General features: G+C 39.5%; 3 protein-coding genes and 1 long non-coding RNA gene across 6 annotated transcripts in view; 3 read left to right on the top strand and 1 right to left on the bottom strand.

Annotated features, from left to right (window-relative positions):
• Positions 1-6,801, top strand: part of LOC144636796 (uncharacterized) — a 30,958-nt gene extending 24,157 nt beyond the window's left edge. The window contains exon 2 of the long non-coding RNA XR_013567624.1: positions 6,261-6,801. This is a non-coding gene — a long non-coding RNA (uncharacterized LOC144636796). The remainder of the gene's footprint in view (positions 1-6,260) is intronic.
• On the top strand, positions 1,894-5,539 carry LOC144636765 (WASH complex subunit 1-like). Its single transcript, XM_078495960.1, has 3 exons — positions 1,894-2,717; positions 4,341-4,603; positions 4,698-5,539. Exons 1-3 carry the CDS (start codon positions 1,960-1,962, stop codon positions 5,072-5,074), a joined length of 1,398 nt encoding a protein of 465 aa, XP_078352086.1. The 5' UTR covers positions 1,894-1,959; the 3' UTR covers positions 5,075-5,539.
• A 3,232-nt stretch (positions 6,802-10,033) lies between the features above and the next one.
• LOC144636789 (uncharacterized) lies at positions 10,034-11,099 on the bottom strand. Its single transcript, XM_078495990.1, has one exon. The coding sequence runs from the start codon at positions 10,886-10,888 to the stop codon at positions 10,160-10,162; it is 729 nt and encodes a 242-aa protein (XP_078352116.1). The 5' UTR covers positions 10,889-11,099; the 3' UTR covers positions 10,034-10,159.
• Positions 11,100-12,857: 1,758 nt separating this feature from the next.
• The window catches only part of LOC144636747 (xanthine dehydrogenase/oxidase-like), an 89,432-nt gene continuing 79,805 nt past the window's right edge, over positions 12,858-22,484 (top strand). Inside the window, exons 1-9 of one of the 3 annotated variants that reach the window (XM_078495938.1) lie at positions 12,858-12,957; positions 13,031-13,215; positions 13,363-13,420; positions 14,485-14,581; positions 14,997-15,105; positions 15,477-15,603; positions 17,149-17,210; positions 21,936-22,019; positions 22,368-22,448. In XM_078495938.1, the coding sequence (XP_078352064.1) occupies positions 13,165-13,215; positions 13,363-13,420; positions 14,485-14,581; positions 14,997-15,105; positions 15,477-15,603; positions 17,149-17,210; positions 21,936-22,019; positions 22,368-22,448 (669 nt within the window). In that variant the 5' untranslated portion in view covers positions 12,858-12,957; positions 13,031-13,164. Of the gene's footprint in view, positions 12,958-13,030; positions 13,216-13,362; positions 13,421-13,476; positions 13,864-13,997; positions 14,091-14,476; positions 14,582-14,996; positions 15,106-15,476; positions 15,604-17,148; positions 17,211-21,935; positions 22,020-22,367; positions 22,449-22,484 lie in introns of those variants that run through there. The other 2 variants (XM_078495939.1, XM_078495940.1) reach the window with 2 other exon arrangements.

The raw sequence follows: 22,484 nt of genomic DNA on the forward strand, positions 1-22,484 counted from the left end.
TGAGATGGAATGAATAATGGCGGTTGTCACTAAGAAATAAAAACCAGAAGATCCTTTTGAAGACCTTGTTGCAAATCATTAGGCCACCTCGGCTCCAAAGCTTTTGGTTTCCTTTTATATGGAGGGAACTCTAGTTGAGACACTGCTTGAGATACGTAATTAACGGCTTGATAGAATTTTCTTCAGTTTATTTTCCCATCGGTGTACATGTATCTGTTAGACCTTGAGGGTGCAGTGAAACTATCATTTTACAGATCTTGTTTTGAAGGCGTAAATTTGCTTTAGCTATGTTTCAGCAAATTGTTTGAAATTTTTGTCCGAGATTTGTCCGAAATGAGATAAAAAGCGTCCGAATGCGAAAATTAAACGTCCGAAATTTTAACGTGGGAAATTTTTTGCAAGTAATGTATTAGAATATTAAGTGAGTGCTTCGCAGTCATAAGCGTTCAAAGTGTCAGTAAAAATGTTCAGAAATAGCCTTGTTTTGAAAGTCTCAAATAAAATTAATCTGTTAGGTGATTTTATAAGACAAGAGTTAAATTTAATAGTTACCTCCGTAAGGCGGGCATTCAGTTTTTCATTGCCTTTCCTGTCTTGTCTGTGGCCTCATACTTGGACTTGATGGCGGTTGTGTATCCAAAGATTCTCCAAAGATGTTCTGAAAAAAAAAAGAGAAAAGACTATTGTCCACCAAAATTTTTCGGTTACCACTTAGGAATGGTGCAGTTCAGTAGCTGAAATGCTGACAATTCTGAAAACCACATGAGTAAATTAATTACGCCGTTAAAGAAAAGTTCGCTTACCTGCCAAGCAAAGGGTCAGTTTCATGGCCAGCCTTTTGTAAATAACTTCTTAGAAGCTTGTTCGTGAAAGCCGCGGGAGTTCTTGCTCAATGTCCAAGCAAAACACTCGTTTACTTGAAGTTGAAGGCCGGAAGATCGGCAAACGTAACCCGAAGTGTATGTAACTTTGTTCAAAAGTTTCAGTTGAAGCAAACTAAAAGACGGTTGCGAAATTTTGAACTTTAAAGTGGGCTGAGGTGCGCATGAATGAATAAAATCGCGTCATTAATTTTTAATTATAATCAAAGTTACAAATTTTTCACGTGCAGCAAAGCAGAATAATACATTTTTGCAAAATGCCCACATAAGTGCATCTACTTATTTACATGGACATTCGGTGCTGTCACATTGCATGGAGCGGCTTTGGTTTATGTGCCGGTATGCATTTAACTTCTCTTTTTTGCCGCGAATTGCAGTATGAATGTAGAGGCAGCTCACTCGCTCGCTCCTTTGTATTTTTATTCCTCAGTAATTTAATAAAAGGAACTAAAAGGTCGGTTCCTATATCTGTATAATTTGATTTGATAAAGATCATGGCTTGTGATTTTACTTCCTTGCATGAATAGCTTATACAGTCCTTGCTTGCGGCTTGGCAAAGAATGAATTACATGACGATTGAGAGTAAATGAAAGAGCGTTCTCAAGTTGAATACTCGGAAAAAAGATTTTCCGAGTTCCCCCAACGGGAGTCGAACCCATGACTTGAATACCGGTTGGACGCTCTAACCACTGAGAACGCTTCTTCATTTACTTTCACTTTATCCAAGGTGCCATTTCACTTTACATGACGATTCTAAACGCGCATTTTTAGGCGCCATTTGGAGGCGCGGTCATTGAACCACTTGTGAAGTCATCAATTTGCACCTTAGCTCAGTGGAGTTTTGTGATAAGCAGCTGATAAAGCTAGAATTGACCGTTCCACAGCACTGCTCGTTTTGTATATCGGTTGCATCCTGACAGAGAATCAAGCCTAGGGGAGGGGAGGGTGTGTCCAAAAATAGAAAATGATTCTTCCTTCCCAGATTTCCTCGTCCATAGCTCATGTGACTAAACATGGTGGATAGCTGATGGGTTAGTTTGTTATTTACGGTAATCTTTTTCGAGCGAAAACCATCACTATGCCGGTCCAAACGTACACTGTTCCGTTAGTTTTACCCAGTCTACGAAGAGAAGAGTCAATAAACCAAATTGTGGATTCACTGGAACATTTGGAGAACGTTTCCAAGGACATTTTTACCCGAATCAGTAATCGAGTGGCGGAAAATAAGGAACGCCTGGCAGCGATTAACCACCGCGCAGATTTAGCCCAAGCTAGGATCGATAAAATCAAGGGAATCAAGAAGGCTACAAGAGTGTTCTCGAGCGCAAAATACCCCGCTCCGGAGAAGCTTGAGCGGTACAAAACACTATATTCTGAAGAAAATGAACTGGCAGAAATTAAACGACAAACATACAACCTCAATTCGAAGTTTACTCCCGTCGACGAACGAACTCTGAAGGAAAAACTCCAGTTCTACAATGTTCACTTGAATATAAAGAAGAAGCAAGATGAGATGAAAGGTGAAGGGTTAGGATCATTGCCAAAAAATCTTACCTCTGTGAGTTCACTGCTGCTTTTCAACACTACTGAAAATCCATACAAGAAGTATGTGATGTTAGATCCACTAGCTGGTGCTGTGACCAAAACAAGGAGTAATATTGAGGAAGAAGAAGAAGACATTGGTGCTGCACCAATTTCCATCACTCAGGGCGAAGCACTGGACAGAATGACAGCGCAAAACTACTTCTATGTACCTAACTTAGGAGATGTCCCTGAGATAGATGTACCGGTGTACTTGCCTGATCTCCCAGGGATTGCTGATGATCTGTCGTACAAGTAAGGGCTTAACTGCAAACACCCGGCCACTCCAAAATACCTCTTGTAATAGTGGCTATTTGCCTACTGTATTTACTTGAATAAGTGCCGCCCCCGAATAAATGGCGCCCTCAAATAACACTGCATTTGGAACAAAAAAGTAAATAAGGGCTGCCCTGTAATAAGCGCTGCAGTCCTGATGTGGCGCTTATTGGAGGAATTCCGTTTTACAAAAAACAGCACTACAAAGCAACTCTATAACAAACTTGGACATTTTCTTTCCATCATTGTTTAGCAGTTCAAAGTGATTGTTTTACGGTTCGCCCATTAGTTTTTCTATCCAACATTCTTACAATATGAAGTTCTGTAAATGTTGTGAAGGCCAAGAACTTTGCCAGGACGGCTAGTGCAACTTCACTAGGCCTTTATTCAAATACTGTAAAAGATAAGATTCTTTGTGATGTCCAACTTTTAAATAAGTGCCGCCCTTGAATAAGCGCTGCACTTGTGGCACGAAAAATTTAAGAAGCGTCGCGGCGCTTATTTGAGTAAATCGGTATGCGGCTCCAAACAAAAGATACTTCTATTAAAACAGTGCCTGTGAGGGTTTTTGACTGCGTAGCAGCATAGCCTCGTAGTCTGAAGAGCATACACACTATACACCACTTTCATAATGACGGCCAATTTATTTATTCTTTTATATGTATGTTAATTAGCCCTACTGGCCTCGTTTTAGAGTAAAAATTCTTTTGAATTTTTCACATGCTGACGAGGCCAGTAGGGCTAATTAACATACATATAAAATAATAAATAAATTGGCCGCCATTATGAAAGTGGTGTATGTTTAATTTTGCTGAATTTTGGTTTTTGAAAAGTGGCGACAATTTCTCAAGTTTTACCGAAATTTGCCTTATGTTTCAGATTATGTCACATTCATGGTCTATACTCCCATCAACCTTAACTTTTAACCAATGAGCATGCCGGCGAGAATTTTCCCAGTCATTGTATAAATATCAGTCAACCATTAGGCAGGTGGAGCATGCAGCCATGGTAATGATGAGTTGTCATCATTATCATCATCATCATTTTATGAGCCACTTCAGAATTAAACTTTTACAGTGATAATATTATGGTAGGACGAAGAGACTTCCAAGAAACCACCAGGCTTATACATGTATACGTAGGGGAGTCCACCTCGGTTGTCAATGTTAGTAATTTAAATGAAGAGAAGATCCTCCCAGTTATGAACACAACTTAAGCAGTTGCGAAAAGAAAGCCCGAAAAAATCAGGCTTGTTGGGACTCGAACCCTGACCTCTGCGATACCGGTGCAGCGCTCTAACCAATAACCAATTGGTTAGAGCGCTGCACCGGTATCGCGTAGGTCAGGGTTTGAGCCCCAGCAGCCTGATTTTTTCGGGCTTTCTTTTTGCAACTGCTTTGTGTTCATAAATGTGAGGATCTTCTCTTCATTTATTCTTCATCTGCAGTTCAAATATATGATTTCATGTATTCATTATTTTCGTTAGTAATTAAGTTGTGGATGTGCAGCTAGGTCAAATTATTATCTCTGAGGTTACCCCTTTCAGCAGCATCATTTATCATGTTCACTAAGTTACATTTTTATCTCTATTCAACCCTACAGTGCAGAGCTTGGTCCCTCAATCGCTCCATCACTTCCTGGTTCCAGCATACCTGACTTGCCAGATGTCATTGAAGAGGAAGTACCAAAGGCAGCAGGAGCACCACCCCCTCCCCCACCATCATCTGCTCCAGCACCCCCACCTCCACCCCCTCCTCCTGGGCCTGGTGTGCCACCCCCACCCCCTCCACCACCTCCTCCTCCCCCTCCTCCAGGACCAGAGGCACCCCCTCCACCACCCCCACCAGGAGAAGGACCCCCAGCAGGTAATGTAGTGTCTGGCTCATTTGTTTTACAACTGCTGTTGTACTGCATTTTTACTCGTTATGGAGTAACACTCATTTTCTGCTCCAATTGCAGCTGTGCCAAGTGATGTGCCAGCAGCAGTTGCTTCAGATGGCAGAGCCTCCTTAATGGAGTCCATCCGCAACGCAGGTGGTAAGGGCAGTGCTAAACTACGCAATGTCAAAGAGAGGAAGCTCAAGAAAAAGGCAGAAAAAGAGCAGTCTGCCGTCAGTTCTGGAGGTGGAGGTGATCTTATGGGTGACTTATTTGCCAAACTGTCCATGCGTCGTAAGGGTATCTCAGGGTCCAAAGGTGAGTCTGGCGGCTCATCAGACGCAGCAACAGGTGGAGGATCTGCCATGGACAAGATTTCTGCGATGATTCCTGCTCCCCCGAGAGCTGATCGCACAGATTCTATGCATTCAGGTGCAAGTGACGACTGGGAGCCATAGGTTTTCATTAGTAACTTTATTTCTGATAGCTCTCATAATTTGTCTGCAAGCTTGTGGTAGTAATGAAATAGTGCAACTTCTTTTTACTTCAACTACAATGCATACCTGTATGTTTTGTATTGCAGTGCAACACTTTAAACTCCTAGGTTTCAAAGGGACACACAAATTAAGGATTTACTTTTACAGTATCATATCTGATTCAGTATCGTATCAAAAAGTAGTACTTAAATTAAATTTATAGATCCTCTGATCTTTTTTAAGACTTGCTTATACGATTTTTGTGCAGCAAAAATTTATTACATTGTAAGTCAGGCCAGAATGGAAATTTGTTGTCTTGACATGAATTATGTTTTTCCAGAAAATACCCCTCTCACAGAAGGTTTTGTATTAGAACCGTTCCTCCCCCACTTGAAGTTCCAGTTTTGAAACCTCCCTTCTCCTCAGAATTTCCAATGGTAGGTTGTGCATGTCTCCTGGAATCGCACATTTTTGTATGTGAAAGGAACATCATATTTGCAGTATAAGCATTATTGAAGTCACAAGAAATAATTATTTTAAATAAAAAATTTTTTTCTTCTAATGAATCAGTGAATTTTCTATGATAAACAGTTCAGTACTCATTTTTTTTTTTCGATCGGAGTTTATATATAAAAAAAAAAAACAATATAGGACAGGTAGTTTTGGGCCTGTGGGCAGCTGTGGCAAAAAATTGCTGCTGAAAATTAACTTTCCTTGTGAACAGTGATGTTAACAAATAAAAATCTATAGTGGGAGACAGAGTAATGCACATGTACTGAATGTATTTTATTTTTTTATAAAAATAATGACCAGTGGTACAAATGGGCACAAGGAGGTGTTTCAATATTAATATGTCAAATATAGGAGACACTGTTTTATCAAAGTTCACCAAGAAGAGAGTTGAAAATACAAAGCACAGCCTGGCAGTATTTTCGACAAACTTTTAGATGTTTGAAAATGTGATGAAACTGTCTCAAGAGTCTGTGCTTGTTGTGAAGTTTTGCCATCTACACATTAAATATTATTAATGGGTAGGGATGTTGCTAAGAGTCAGCTGCCAGTCAATTTCACTGACTGAAAGAGAACTTATAAATCTGGCTGAAATTTCATGTGAAAAAAGAATTAGGTTAACTTTTAGAGCTGCCAAGGCCAGATCTAGAGAAGCCAGCTATTTTCTAAGCTACATCCCTGAATGAGTATATCTAGTGCTGTCTGATGCATTCTGATCTGGTTTATTAATAAACACAAATCAAAGAATGTAATTAAGCAATTTTGTTTTGAATTTAATTTTAGATTCTCAATCTGCTTATTTAATTAGACTTTGTCAATATGTGCCACCTCATTGAAAGACTAGCAATGCAAGTGCAGGGATTTGAATTATTGTTGAGGGAAACGTCGCTGTCGCAGATATACACCCTTTCAGCGCTACAGTAGTTTCTGTCGGCTGTGGGTTCTCAGGATCAAGATTGTCGCTACATTTTTAGCTATACAACAATGTTGCCTGTTTCCAAAACTCCATGGAAAGCGTCTTGTACAACCAACTGTTTTCTGTGCCCGCTAAAGCAAATTTGCCTTTACTTGAGATGATAGTTTTAAATCCTGTTAGATGTCTTCTTAGCAGATCCCAAATTAGTGTAAAAGCCAGTATAGAAAGGTTTCTTTTAATATGCATTGGAAAAGCCAAATAAAATAAAAACTATGAAAGAAAAGCCCCCGGCCCCCAGTGTGGAGCCTCTTTATCGGTACCCACAGTCTTCTTTTTCTTCACATTTTTTTTACCAAATCTTTTTTTTTAGCAGATCTTCGTTTCACAGATTGACTGTAAACTGTGACTGTCGAAATCGCAACTTGAAATGTGGTCAAATGCCAAATTTTAGAAATAACATACATTTTCTGTAGTGTTTGCAAGTTTTGACAGTTTTATACCTGCATCTGTTCAATTTGATCACATGACTTTTGGTCAATTTCAGATCTTCCCTTCAATCTTGAGATCTTTGTTTTTTCCGCGATGACCTTCACTTCTTCAATTTCTTTGGAAATACCCATAGAGAGGCCCGGTGTTCGTGCATTACTTGTAATAAACGGGAAGCACCGTGGGAGATTTAGAACATTAGTGGCAGCAGGACTTCGTTGAAATAGATTCCAAGAGGATTGGGTCACCCATTGATCTACCAGTAACGAATTGCCAGAATATTTGTCACTCTCCCCCAGCTGCAATGCGAAGTTTGTTGCAAAGCTTCTATTTTTAATATTTTCCTGTCCTACAGTAGATCTGTCAGTGAGCCACAACACGCCTCATAAGTGTTTTAATACATGTCTCAAGCACAATAGGAAACAAACAAAGGGGAAACTCGGACTGTTTGTGTTGTGCAGCACAGCTGTTTCTGTCTCATTCCAAACTTGCCTCCAGGGCAGAGGAAGACATGCAACAGCTGGGAGGTGAATAGCCTGTTCAAGGCTCTCGGTTTGTGGGGGAGAGCCAAAAAAGCGGCAAACAAGGACTCCCCCCCCCCCCCCCCCCCCCTCATTTTTTCCTCGCTTGCCCACTTTCTTTGCTCTCCCTTGGAAAATAAGATCCTGGAGCAGGCTAAGAGGTGAATGGCTTGCTATCTAGAGGAAACAGTTGCACGATGTCTCTATACCTCTTGACAGTGTATGCACTTTTACATGAATTCCGATATGGAACTCAATCCTCATTATTTCACTGACACCTGGCCTCTGTTTCTATGTGGTATAATCAATTAAACTAAAGGGAATGCAGTCCTGGAATAAAAATTGAAATTAAGGCAAATTTCCCAACTAGTTGTATGTAGCCTGTTCTAGGCTCTCGGTAGTTTGGGACAAGCGAAAAACGTGTGCGAGTGAGGAAGAAAAAAAAACGAGAGGGCCTTCTTCCCCCTCTCGTTTTTCCTTGCTAAGTAGCCCATTACAGCTGTATTTCAAGAATGGTTCGTCTATTATTTATGGCCCGTACAGCTGCAAAGGAAGTTTACTCTCAGGTTCACCTGGGAAGGAATAAAGTACCGGTAAATTTCAAAATTTACCAGTAATTATCACCCAAATTTAGAAGTATTTTCTAATTAAATTTTCATCCAATAACAGACTTTTTTCATCTGTGAGAATTCAAGATGCAGTCCAAAATCTCCATACTGATGCTGTAGCTTATTTACAGAGATCAGTGTTATGTCGAAGATTGCTTGTTATAATCTTGCACACTATACAAATCTCTATTGAGCTACAAACTCAAACAAACAAACTCATTGGCATTGACTGAGGCAATGCCCATGGTAAATTCTCTTCCTAGGTATTTACTTTCCCACTCCAAAAAAGAAAAATTGAGGAAAGTGCTACAGTTCTCCTCACTGCAGCTATGGCCCTGAACGGTATAGAATTTTCTGGGTCAAATCTCAGAATGACTCTGGATAAGCCATTTTGGGGCTCTTGGAATGACTTTGTCAACTGAATTTTTTTTCCAATTACCGGTATTTTTTTTTTGTCATCCAAGATCAGAGAGAAGTTGCTGCATTCCCCCCGCCACAAAAAAAGAACACCTGATCGCAGGTTTAGAGATTATGGTGGTATGAAAGTAGCAAATAATAGGCTTTCCTAGGAGTGAATCAAATCAACTTGGATCCAATTTTGCAATTCTTAAAACCTGGTTTCAATAAATGTCCATTCAACACCTCAAATATATATAATTTATATATACACAACTCAACACTCTCGACATTTGATGGAAGTTTCTGGCTGCATTTTGCAAGAACAAAATCCTCCCAATATGAAACTGAAACGTGCCAAATTAGGCAAGTTGGCTTTAGAGAACTCAAGTGGGTTCGTGTTTTTTATGTGAAAAGCATTGTTTGAATATTGACTCGAGTTGTATTCATCACTCACTAGAAACAGCTGTGTAAAGGTTCTTGATTCTGATCAACTATGTAGATTAAATTCCTGTAACTTGTTACTTTGTAAACGTTTTGGCTCATGGTCAAAGGCATGTATGGGTTAAAAGTGAAACAGCGTTTATTAAAACGGCAACGTTCAAGAAGCAATCGATCAATCCTCAAGTTGATAGAATTAGCCATTTTCAAAGGCCAAAGAACAATAGTTCAAAAGAAGGTCGCCAGTAGTCGCATTAAGGCTTACTTACGTAAATATGTCAAATTAAACAATTGACTAGCTAGCTGCGTAAAATAACTATTTCTGGAGCGATTAATAAAACGTGCTGAGGTTAAGGAAATCCAAATGATTCTTTGAGACAAAAGATATGGCCTGTTTTATATAAAGCAGGGACATTTATTCTGTCCTCAAGTCTAGACAAATTCTAATTCTATTGTTCTGGAGGCAGCCGTTTCAGCTCGTTTCAAAAAAGTTATTCAGTGCGTGAAAGTATGAAACGCCATTACATGCTCGCTGTGAAAACGATCGCGGAACTTTTAATTATGAATTTCAATACAGTAGAACCCCGGTAACTCGAACTCGGATAACTCGAACAACCCCGCTAACTCGAACTAACTTCCATTTCCCTTGGATTTGAACCCACCTTTCAGTCTTAATCAATCGACCCCGATAACTCGAAACCCCGCTAACTCGAACTGTTTTTCGTTTCCCTTCAGAGTTCGAGTTACCGGGGTTCTACTGTATTTTGTCATGCTCAACTGATATTCCACGTCGAATTAAACCTGACGAAACGTTCGTTATTCTAGAATGCAAATTAGACAGTAATTAAGCTCACTTTCTCAACATTCATGCTTAGTCGCTCAAGCTCACATCTCTAAGGCAAAAATTCTTCATCAAGAACTAGTAAATACAAACGTACTTCGCTAAAGAACTTAAAGTCGCTTTAGCAAAGTAAGTAGTTTAAGCATACGCACAAACCACAAACATAAATCATTCAGAAAGCCTACTTTACCGGCGACATCGCAGTAAAACTCACACTCCATATTGTGATCAATCTGCATATTTATTCGGCTGTGTTGTTACATCGAACTTCATCAAAACCAGAGATCTACATTTTTGTTTTTTACGTCCACAATCAGTTTACAATTCCATAACCAAATTTTGGTTTATTTAACGGGAGGCGACAAGTCCATGAGAAGTCGGGATGCCGTGAGACAGGAGTGCTGCATGTACAACAGGATCCTTGTAAGCTCCGGTGGTGGAAAACAGGCTGCGAAGAACGTTGAGCTCTTTAGTGAGAAAATCCACCTTGGATTGTAGGCGGGTATTCTCCTCTTCTAGCTCGTCAACTTTGTGCTGGGTCTCCACATACTTTTGCTTGCTCTTGAATCGGCTTTTGCGGACCGCAATGTTGTTACGCTCTCGTTTCATGCGATATTCATCGCTGCCTTTCTCCAACGATCTCTTCGAAGACGACGAAGCTCGGCGAGATTTCGGTGCCTTCAGTTGTGAAGCGATGGAGGGTAGCCTGCTTGACTTCTGCTCGGGGTCTTTCGCCAGGGTTGATTTATACGTCACAGCCGGTTTGAGGGAATTAACTTTGGAATCTACTTTTACGATCTTCACAGGAGCGTATGCCTGCTCTACTTCTGGTAAATATGGCTCTACTTCTCTACGTTTGCTTTCTTTGGGGGCTAAATACTTGCTTAAATCTTCGGGACTGGTACTCAGGGTGGCAGGATCCAGATAAGAGGCAAAATCGATCGCGATGTCGTTCAGATACGTGCAACTCTCGTCCAGATCAGAAGCAGAGCTCAAATCGACGTCTTCGAACAGTTCAGAGCACGGTGAATTCGCTGCTGACCATTCGCCTGACTCATACAGATCGAGAACGTCCATAGGAGTACATGATGTCGAGTAAACGCAAGATTCTTGCTCTTGCTTCAGGTCCAATCCGTCAAAGATGGGGAGGGGGAAATCTAGTTCCTTTAAGGGAGGTATTTTGGCGACTTGTCCGGTAAAATTCTTAAAAAAATGGTCGGGTTTTCACCCTAACGTTTTCGACGACGCTTCCGAATCGTTGCGGTTGGGAAGAGGCCAAAAGGAGGCAGACGGAGCATTTTAGGGCGGCCTTGAAACGACTCTCTACCAAATTTAGACATAATAACAATTGCTGCTCTCTGATTGGCTCATGTAACACAAAAGTTACCATTAGCAACGCACCCCAGGCCGGCATCTGATTTCAAGCGGGGGAGGGTTGTCATGCATGTGATTATGATGTCAGCAATATTTTCAAAGGTCAGCTTTTATTTCCGAAAGGAAGTCTCGCATCTGGGATATACGTCCATTAAGTTTTGACTCTTCTATTATTTTAACTCTTGATTCCCAATATTTTTATAAGTTTGCGTTGGTAGATTCACTTTTTCTTGGACAATAGGTCACATTTTGGGGCGTTCCCGAGATCTGGATAATACCAAATTATTTCCTACAGAGCTGCTGTGGTGACGCATGGGGATTCATGCATGTTGGCACTCTCCCCAGGAGAGGCTCCAACAGGAAATTTTCAAAAGGAAAGAATCGAAGCAGGACTTTAAATTTCTTTCTCCCCAATCTCCCCATGCTTTCATCTTCACAAGCGCCCTTAAAAGCGAATACTAAAGTCAAGGACAAAGTTTCTCTGGGCCAGTTTCACGCATCATCAAGCGGCATCAAGTTCTGCTCGTTACGTGCTTGGGCAAAATCGCCTCTTTTGACCTTGTGGCGCTCACTTGTTGGACGCACTCCTAGGAACTGTACACTAGCAACGAAAAAGAAAGCCTGAGTATCAGGCCTTCCTGAGGGGGAGGGGGGAAGGGAAGGGAAAAAAGCCTGATACTCGGCTATGTACGTAACGTTCGCGCGGCGCGGGAGGACTCCCTTTGTCTTCGCTCGTAAACTGCTCAACCATTCAATTACAAAAAAGTATCATGGAAGTTTTAAAATTAAATTTACGTTCCAGATTATAGGCATTTTTTATTTTTATATTTAGCAAGAGCGAAAAGTTGACATGGTTGAAGGAATTGTTTTCACAGCCAGCTTCTCTTTGTTTGTTCCTTGGGAGTTCCTGGCCGGCTTGTGTTTCTGGAAACAATTATGTTTTATTTTCTCCTTTTTCCTTCCGACTGAGGCAATAAATGCTGAGGCATCAGTTTCAACAGCAATTTCAAACTGTAGTTCTCCCAAATATCCATTTTATGCTAAATTTCCGATATTTACAGTCTTCCGATTGTCCAAAATACATTTTTTGGGAGGGGGTGGGGCGCCGGTTGTATGTTCTTCATGTAGCATGCTCCAAAATTTTTTCTCAGCCTCAAGCGAGGTTGGAACGTTCAAAATAAGAAAGATTCAGTATGTGAAATTTTAATTTTTGAAGCGGAACCCCCTACTTGAAAAACAAAAATTACTCTGTAAAGCGAATATTTTGTTCCATGCCGCGATAGTGTAATGGGCTCCTGTGAAAACTTGGTCCAATTATTTTTGGTATTTGATTTTCGCGTCTCCAAACGACGGTATAAATTGGCCTGAGAAGGGGAGGGTTATGGGGCAATGAAAAGTCTCAGAAATGCACAAAAGCTGTTCCCTTTCTCTCATATGAAAAGTATATTACAGCCTTTATTCGAGTACGGCCGCCTCTCGCCATTTCCGGTTGCCTGATTCCGCTTTTGTCAAGAGTTGAGTATAAATGTGGAACTTTTCGTTTCAGCAAGAGTTCAGTTTCTCTAGTGTAGACACGGTATGTACATTTGTACTACTGTGGGGTCTCCCGCGCGAATTGTGTCCTCTGTCTTTGTTCGAATGCTCTGATTGGCTGGCTGCTTTCTTTAGCTGGATTTGGCTTGATCCACACTCTGATCCACACTTGATCCCATAACGCAAAATTTATCGGTGGTCTTGACTCTTCTTGTTTGCTGAGTACATAGTAAAAAGAGGTAACGTTCATTGATCCTGTTTTTCTGAAAAGAGAGCAATAGAAGAGATGTTAATTCTGTTTTTGCACTCCAGGGTTTTGTGGCCGAAATCGGCGGTGGAACTGAGGGCCCTTTCGTGGACGAGACTGTGTTTACCTACTGCTGAAGATCGCACCGTCTTTTCATTCATACAAATTTGTAGTCTTGAACAACAGTTTGAGTGACAAAATGCCTTCTTCAACCAGCGAAGAGATTACTTTCTTTGTCAATGGCAGAAAGGTATGTCAGTTTGTTGTGAGTGAAAGGTTCATGTGCCATTTTGAGACGTCTTCATTCACGAAGCCTAATTTGCTGCACACAAATCTAGATCTCATCACACCTCAGAGCTTTTATCTTGTAGCACTACACTTTCTTGTTTCTTTGTAGGTTGTTGAACCAAAAGCACAACCTGAAATGACTTTGCTTGGATATCTACGAAATCATTGTATCCTTTGTCCATAAAATCCATTTCATAATTCAAGTCCATGCTTCGGAGTTGTAAATATTACGTTACGTTACCTTACTATCGATTTTGTGTTTCGGAAAGTGAGTAAAGTTTTATTTTAAAAGATCAATAAATAACGGCAAAAGGTTGGTAAATATTCGAGATTTATTGTAAATCCGAGATTTCATAGTCTTCCATTAACAATCGCGGCTGTCGTGGTCAAATAATACAAATAATCCAGCCTGTATGTAGTGGAAGATTAACTTGTCACGCTACGAGTTAGTTTCGACCGCAAAGGTTATTTGGCTGTTTTCTATTTGATCGTGACGCTATAATTTATAGTCGTAATGCGGTAATTACTTTCTGCTGTCAGGCTTACGATGTTAAAGTAATACCTATTGGTCTCATTTTATCGTCTTTGTCGCAAATACTCGGACGATTTGGTGAGTGAGTTTCAACCATATATATAAGCTTAACCCAGTTTGTTTTGGTTCAGAAAAATAGGATGCACGTGGATTCAATGTGGCGGAAAGAACTGTAGACTACTATGGACCTTTAGCTTTTCATTGAAGACAAAAATGTCAGATTGTCTGATGAGGTCCCAGGGGACCAGCCCTTCCCCATATGCCTAAGAAAAATGAGACATTTCTAAACAACAGACATTTCTCTGGTAAAGTTTACCAGATCTTAGCTACCTACTGTGTTGTTCCACAAAATATCCATACCTCTCCCATGGAAGGTGTTTTGGTTTAAATCCCCCCTCCCCTCTGGAAATTCTAGTTAAGACCTCCCACCCCCTCAGAATTTCCATTGACCTTCTATGGGGTGGGTATGTATATTTTCTGGAACTAAACATTTTTTTTTTATAAATTTACCCAACTCATGACTCTTTCTGCATATTTTTATTTAAAAATTAAAGACTGTTTTATCAGCATTTAGCAGTGGACCCATTACAAATTTGCACTGTATTTTAGTAACTAGTTACAGTAATATGTAGTAGGTAATGTCTTGAAAATTGTCGATGCTTCTTGATGGGAATCGTATTTGCCTTAACAGTAATTCAGTGGGTCTAACAGGCACCAAGCTTGGTTGTAGTGAAGGAGGCTGCGGAGCATGCACTGTTATGATCTCCAAGTACGATCATGAAAACAAAAAGATCAAGTATCCTTTTAAAAGTGTAGATTATAAAGTCACATAAATTTTTTTAGTTTTAAAATTTCAAACATTTTAATGAGCCATTCAGAGCTTAATGCGCCAGCACAGTGCATGTAGGAGCCTCTATCTCAAACTCCCTGTTTAATCTCAAAAAGATCATTCCCCCTATTTCCTATTTCCCTTAACATTTTTATTCTGCATGCATTAACTTAATAACAAAAACAATTTTGTGTAGTTATGGCCAAAATTGGTGCTCTGACTATCTAATTCTCAAGGCACTTGTTTAGGAATTGACTATATACCATACCTAATGATTTGCGGTATCCAATGCAAGAATTCCACAAATGATATATTTTGACAGTTATACTTGTTACCATCCAATTTGATGAACAAATGTAACTAAAACCTTAACACTTATAAGACATTTTTCTGCAAATGGTTGTTTGCTGCCCTTGTGTGCCGTTGATGGAATGGCTGTTACCACAGTGGAAGGTATCGGTAGCACGAAGACTGCCCTGCATCCAGTACAGGTAATATAACTATGTGATATGTGATATGTGAAATGTGACATGTGATATGTGACATATGATATGTGGTAAATGACATGTGACATGTGATATGTGTTATATGTTATGTGACATGTGATATGTGATATATGACGTGATATGTGACATGTGACATGTGATTTGGGATATGTGATCTGTGATATGCTTGTGACATGTGATATGTGATATATGACATTTGATATGTGACATGTGATATGTGATGTGCAATATACAATGATTTGTATTTAACGTGCACAGTATTGTGTGACGCATGCTGGCCTTATGGTTTTAGTGCACTGACTTTTTCATTGAACTCACCCAGTACTGATGTTGTTCTTCTTATTGTGCTTATAAAGGAACGGATTGCCAAATCTCATGGATCCCAGTGTGGATTTTGCACTCCGGGAATTGTGATGTCCATGTATGCCTTGCTGAGGAACAACCCTTTACCAACACATAAAGAAATGGAAAGTGCCTTTGAAGGTAATTCTACATACAGTTGAACCCCGATATAATGATCCTCAATATAACGATATTCCCGGTATAACCATGATTAGTATAATTTCAGAGGTGATTATAAGAATTGAAGCATTCTGATTGGTCGAGAAGCTCAGCTTATGAGGCAGGGTGATTATAGCTTTGAAGGCTTGGTTACTTAGCCATGCCACCTTTGACATCCAGGCAAGTAAACATGGCCGCTTTTGCTGAATGAAAATTTCTTTGATTTAAAAGAAACCAGTCCAAGACATGGGTTTTTAAAACGTTGGGAATTTTGAAAAATGACTACCAAGGCTTTTGGACTGAAAATAGTTTCAAGAGATGGTTCTCAAGGCATTAGAAATGATTGTAAACACGGCGGTTTTGGCGATCCCATGCGGCCATGAGAGATCATGAGAAACTCAGTCAGATCGATTGAGCAAACATTATTTAGTTCTCTTCTTACCGGAGCTACTCATTTTCGAGAGGATTCGCACATTCGCTTAGAAGTCATCAACAATCATAAAAAGGTACCGGACATCTATCTTTCTCATAGTGTTTGTTTTGTTCCGTTGTAATGCTTTAACCAGTAAATAAATTCTGATTGCAATCGATGAATTAAACTGGTTTACACCGTATGCAAGCGAACACTTGTATTTGCTGTTTTCTTGTCTGCTATCTTTATTTCTTTTAGTTCGTGATGATCACCTCTAAAAATTCTACTAAAACAATTATTCGCCTCAGGCTCAGTGATTATTGTTGAATAATCCCCTCGACTTCGTCTCGGGGATTATTCAACAAATTATATATATAATCACTTCGCCTTCGGCGAATAATTGTTAAATATTCTATGTCCCAGCAAAAGTTACAGTAAAATGTATGGGACAGAACCCCGATATAACGATCTTTGATATAACAATATTCCTGATATAACGATGAGAATTTAGCGGACCGAACGTAAAGTCTTCCCTGATATAACAATATTTTCAGTACACAGTCACAATTTAAGCAAAAATATTGAATTTAATCCAATAACATAAGTAATTGAGTAATCTCTAACGTTTCTGACAACAACTTTGTACAATGATATATGAAAACGATACTGTATTCTAAGTCTCTTTGTCCAGTAAGAAAGTATAAATAAGGTTTACCTCAATATAACAATATTTTTGGTTATTTAAGGCCAACTTGTTATATCGATACAACGATACCTCAATATAACGATATAATTTTACTACTCCCTTCAGTTGGCATATCGTTATATCGGGGTTCCACTGCTGTAATTGTTGGAAAGCAGACACTCAGTCTTTTTTCATTAACATGATGGGAAAACCTAGAGCATCCAACCTCATGCTGATGAATAGTTTCTAAGTTCATAGTTCAGAAGGTCATAGGTCATAGAAGTGATTTGAATCACTGACTAATAATGAAACCTCTTTCTTGAAGTACATGCACAGAATATTAATCTTTCTTCTCAGGTGTAGGGTATGCAGGACAACCTATTGTGGTATTGTGACATGTTTATATTTTTTTGGTTAATCTGCTTTCCAGGAAACTTATGTAGATGTACAGGTTATCGACCTATTCTGGAAGGGTTCAAGACCTTTACAAAGGTAATTACGCTATCAAGTTGAACTTTTCTTTCTTAGTTACATACTAGTAAATACATAGTGAAGAAATTATTCAACATGACACAAGCGTGAGACAAAGAAAATACCTGACAGTATGTCTTACTTCAGTCAGATGTGTGGAAAATTCTGATGTTTCTTTGTTTTTGTTTTTTTACTGCATTTGACACCTACTATCATGTTATTAGCGCCATGCTTCTAAGATTTTTATTGGTTAAGTGAAACACAGGGAGCAGAGGAGCCAAATTCGACCATTGTAAATATTAAAATGTTTGATCTATTTTGTAGCGCTTGTCATACGTTATCCGATCTTTTTGTTTACGCGACGGTTAAGCCAGCGGGAAACTCGTTTAATAGTCTGTTTCGTAATCGCAGCGGGTTTCCGTTCGTTTGTTGCCCGAAGGGCAACGGAAGCGAGGCACGAAGTGCCGAGAAGAAAAAGAGACAAGGGATGAAACATAGTACCACGTGACTCGTTCGATGTGAAACGCAACATACTGGTGACGGAAGTGAAGTGCCGTTTGTCGTATCATCTTTTACTAATTAAAATTTCAAAACAACAGCTGATTTGGAGGGAGATTTTAAATGAAACGCATGTTTTCGACCATGGAAAGTCTTTCGCAGCAGGAAAAAAGTGAAGGGCAAAGATCGTAGGAATAAATTCATCTCTGTGCAATGGTACGCAAGAAAATTGTGACCTCACACGGGAAAACGTACACTAGCGCTTATTCGTTAAACGGGTGAAAACGGACGGATAGAAAACGCACAGTAAACGGTTTTTTTAAGCGTTAAACGGTGACATGAAGCATTACAAACGGTAAACGTAACGCTGCGAACGGAAAGCTTAAAGCGTTTAACGATGAGGTTAAACTTGCGAACGCACAACTCGAAGCGTTTAACGGTGAAGCAAAATTTGCGAACGAGTAGCTCGTAGCGTTTAACGGTGAAACAAAATTTGCGAACGGCAGACAAAAACGTTTAAATAAACAGAAAAACTTAAACTATGAAGCTAATAGAACCACAATAACAACAAACTTCAAAATGAAATGGTGATGTTTAATAGGCCATAAAACTTATGGTATGTTTTATCAACTCCGAGCCCTTTAATACAAGCATTCGGGAAAATCACTCATTGTCGTAAAACTAAACTAAGAAATACTTACCCAACGGTAAGCTTCATCGGCAGTGGACTTAGTCTGGGAAACTAAACAACTGACTGCAGACATGCATCTTCGTCTAAAAAAGTTTGCTAGCGGCAACAAGTCCAACTTTCTTATCCTTTCCAGAACAAATGCAGCTACATTTACATTTCCGTCTCTCAAATTATTAAATGTAAATGAGGAAACATGAACATCCTTCTAAAAAGAAGATTTATAACTGTAGAAGAAAGAAGTTAGAGAGAAATATACGGCCGCTTCCCTGACAAAACATGTCTCGAGCGAACGACTGTCACGTGGAATTTGTCGGCGTATATATAGTCGTCCTTTGTACCGTCGTGAACATTCGAAGTCCCGCATGTCTTGAACGATTTTCTCACAATCTCTCCCATAATTTCTGCCCAAGACTATTTCTGCTGCCTCACCTTAATCTTTTGCAGAATCAACGCTTTCGTGACTCAATCAACGCTTTCAGTGAGCTGACTAGACTTTAGTTTCACTTGTTTTGGCGACGTCAGAAACTGACCAATCAGAAGCGATTGTTCCCACGACTCAGAGTAAACATTGCAACACGATCTGCTGATAGAAATCGGCTGCGTGTAATTTTAGTTCAAAACCAGTTCAAAAACCGAAAATTTATAATACAGTTGTCTTCTAAAAAACACACAGGAGCGTTTGATCGGATTCAGGATACGTTTTTCGTTTTGATGACATTTTAAGCTCACCACAGTTCAAGTGGGTCGCTTGATTTGTTCGCTGGCGGCTTCATCCGGAATTCACCGATTCCGTATTGTGTTGTTCTGAACTTGAAGGTCTTGAAGATTTTTAGTTGTTTGAAAAAACGACTAGATTTTGATGATGATCGATTACTGCTTAATTCTACGGAAGAACGTGTGATTGTTTGAGATAGGATTCTGAACTCAGGTAAATATTTATTCGTAAGTATCGTTTTGACTACAATAATTGCCAACGAGACAGCCGAGCCAAGAGGTGAGGCTGTCGAGGCGGCAGAATCATAGAGCCGTGTGGGTATGAGTGTATAGGCAGAGAAAATCTTAAGTTCTGCGTAAGGGACTTTTTTTTGACCATATTTGGGTGTAAGTAAACCCCATATTTGGGTTGTATTGTTCTTCCCAACTGGTTCCCAGTCTCTCACTCCTTGCTAGAGAGCAAATGACCAAAATGGCGTCCACGCGGCTCGCTGTTAAAATTTTCAATGTGGTCATTCATCCCTTTACCGATAAATACACCTTTAGGGAATTATAAATCGAAAGAGAATACCGTACAGAATATTCGACCGCCGAAAAAACGAACATCAAGGTCTTTAAAGCGATGAAATAATCTTTCGACTTTGGAGTCCTTTGATTTACGATCGAAGAGAGACATGAAAATCAAAAGCGGACTGTTGACTTCAAATAGAGTTTTCTTGACTTATGAGAATGCTGAAGTCGGGTAAATGCTTCCTTTTAGTGTTTATTGTGTTTATAGTAATTGTTTGACCGATGATTTATTCCAAATCAAATACCGTTTATATTTTATTTGGCACGCATTTTCGCTCCGCGTAGGAATAACATCAATACAAAGCGACGCTCACTAAAATTACTGCATGTCATACACACAAGAAAGTCAAAAGTTTTTTGCTTCTACATTTTGTGACATTTTAACGTTGAAAAGAATTTAAAGATTTGTCAAGAGTTGTCAATCTGTCAAACCCGTAGCCTGTGTAGCAGACATCTGTGTACGTTTTTTAGTGTGTTTAAAAGAGTGCGCGATCGCAAGAATACGCGCGCTGGAAACTACGGTGCCTGCTACGCAGGCTATCAAGCCTGTGTCATTTAATATGAAGACTATGAACACCAGAGAAATAGCACTTTTTTTCGCATATTACCTAAAATACAATTTACCATATTTTGGTCATTTCAAATATAGTTCTATCAAAAACCATGAGTATTTCGCTCGTTGGCACTTACCGATAGGTACAACTAGTATTATGCTTCCAGCATGTAAACGCCGATCACATTAAATTCATATTCTATTTGTGATTTGTTGTTGTTTTCAATGAGAGAAATGCGATGTAATAAAGATTTGCTGCGCTTGGTTAAAGTTTGAACAGAATATTGGGTCTCAACTTGTACTTGTAGCCGAGTATGTAGGGTATTTTTCGTTAGACTCTACAGGGTTTGATAGCCAAAAGTTTAGCGTAGTTTAGCGTCTGGGCCTATAGCCTAATAAATACGACAGTGCTTGCTGTTTTAATAGGTTTAAAGAGCGTTGCTAAAAATGTTTGAACGGAAATGACTTGCCGTTTAACGAAAAGGTCTTGCCGAGAAAACGGATGCTAAAATTTTCGAACGGTTGAAGTTTTCCGTTTAGCGGATAGAAAACTTTTCTGAACGGTTTCGTTAAATGCTCGAACGGTCTTACTTTACCGTTAAACTCTTTGGCATACGCTTAAAACGGTTTTCATGAAGCATTTAAACGGATAAAAAACGGAGAACGAACGGTTTGTTCCGTTTAACGTTTGAGGCTTAGTGTACGTTTTCCCGTGTGAGATCACAATTGGAAACTTGTGATATCAAATTGTTCTGTTGCGATATTTATTCAGATCGATCGGTCAACCGATCGAACGATCGATTGGAGGCTATTGGTAAAGCCATATATTTTCTTTTCAGGTTTTTAAATAACTACAGAACCGAGTTTAGCAAAGAAGATTCATTCGAATTCATGCCAAGCGGTGTCTTTTTGCCTGCGGCAAGGCCAAGCGCAACAGGATACCAGCGCTCTGACCGTCGCCTGAACAAAAAGATCGAATAACGTTTGACAAGCGCCACGATTTCGATCGAATATTTCAATATACACAAAGTTCAAATTTGGCTCTTCTTTCTCCCTTTGTCCCATGTGTATAGATTAAACATTTTAAAGCTCAAAGCTCCAAATTGGCTCTCTTCTCCGTGTGAAATAACTTCCGGTTACACACCAGACATCTGGTATGACGCATTTCCGTCACCACTATGTTGCGGTGCACATCGTACGAAAGCTAACTTTTAACGCCGAAAGAGCGATCGCCGAAAGGTTCGTTTAATGAATACCTTCATCGAAATGGTTAAACAGCGTTCGAGATACTATTAATGTAAGACCGTATACCGAAAATCAGGCTTAATCATTGAATCTGTAGCGAGTTATCGGCGATCGAAAATTTGGCTCAAATCTGTTTCATCCCTTGTCTCTTTTCTTAGTGTGTAACGATCTTGTGGCGCCCACGGTCATTGAGCCTGCTGCTACGCCAAGCGCAACAGGATTCCCGCTGGTTTAACCGTCACGTAAACAAAATGATCAGATAACCAGCACTCCAGGGCGGGAAGAAGCGCTGCGAAATAGATCGAACATTTTAATATTTACAAAGGTCGAAATTTGGTTCCTCTGCTCCCTGTGAGTGAAATGGTACATCGGCAAAGAAGTTATTTAATAAAACCAACTTATATTCCATCCATGTAGTATGACCTGTTAATCGTTTTCCATGCAGGATAATCATCTGTTAATTTTTGTGTTGAAGGAATGTTGTGGTAAAGGCGTAAATGGCTGTTGTGCAGAAACAAACCAAAATGGAACCAGTACAGAAAAGAATGGTGTTCAAAATGTGAGTTCTGATTGTTGAACATGATTACTGATTTAAAGACCTGAGAACTACTTTAAATTCGATATTTATTGAGATAAACAAATAGATTTCCAGCATGATACATATATACACTGTATATAATTAATATTTATTACTTGTAATCATCTAACAGTTACAATAATATTCCAGCATCTACAATTTTCCCTCTGCACGCATTGCATGCCTGCAATGCTGGATTTGACATATTTAATTACAAAATGTACATGTGATTATATTGTATACAAGCAATGTAAGTGCCTGTTAGTCAACAAAATGAAATTTAGTTACTGGTAATTAGTATTTATTAACTTAAAATGTCTAATTATACAGGGTTCCAATGAACTGTTCAAGTCTACAGAGTTCACTCCATATGACCCAACACAGGATGTAATCTTTCCACCTGAACTTATGGTAAGTTTGTCCATTTATTTAATCTTACAAATTGTG

Source organism: Oculina patagonica, chromosome 13 (genome assembly GCF_052425735.1).
Source record: "Oculina patagonica isolate OP01 chromosome 13, crgOcupat, whole genome shotgun sequence".
Classification (NCBI taxonomy): domain Eukaryota; kingdom Metazoa; phylum Cnidaria; class Anthozoa; order Scleractinia; family Oculinidae; genus Oculina; species Oculina patagonica.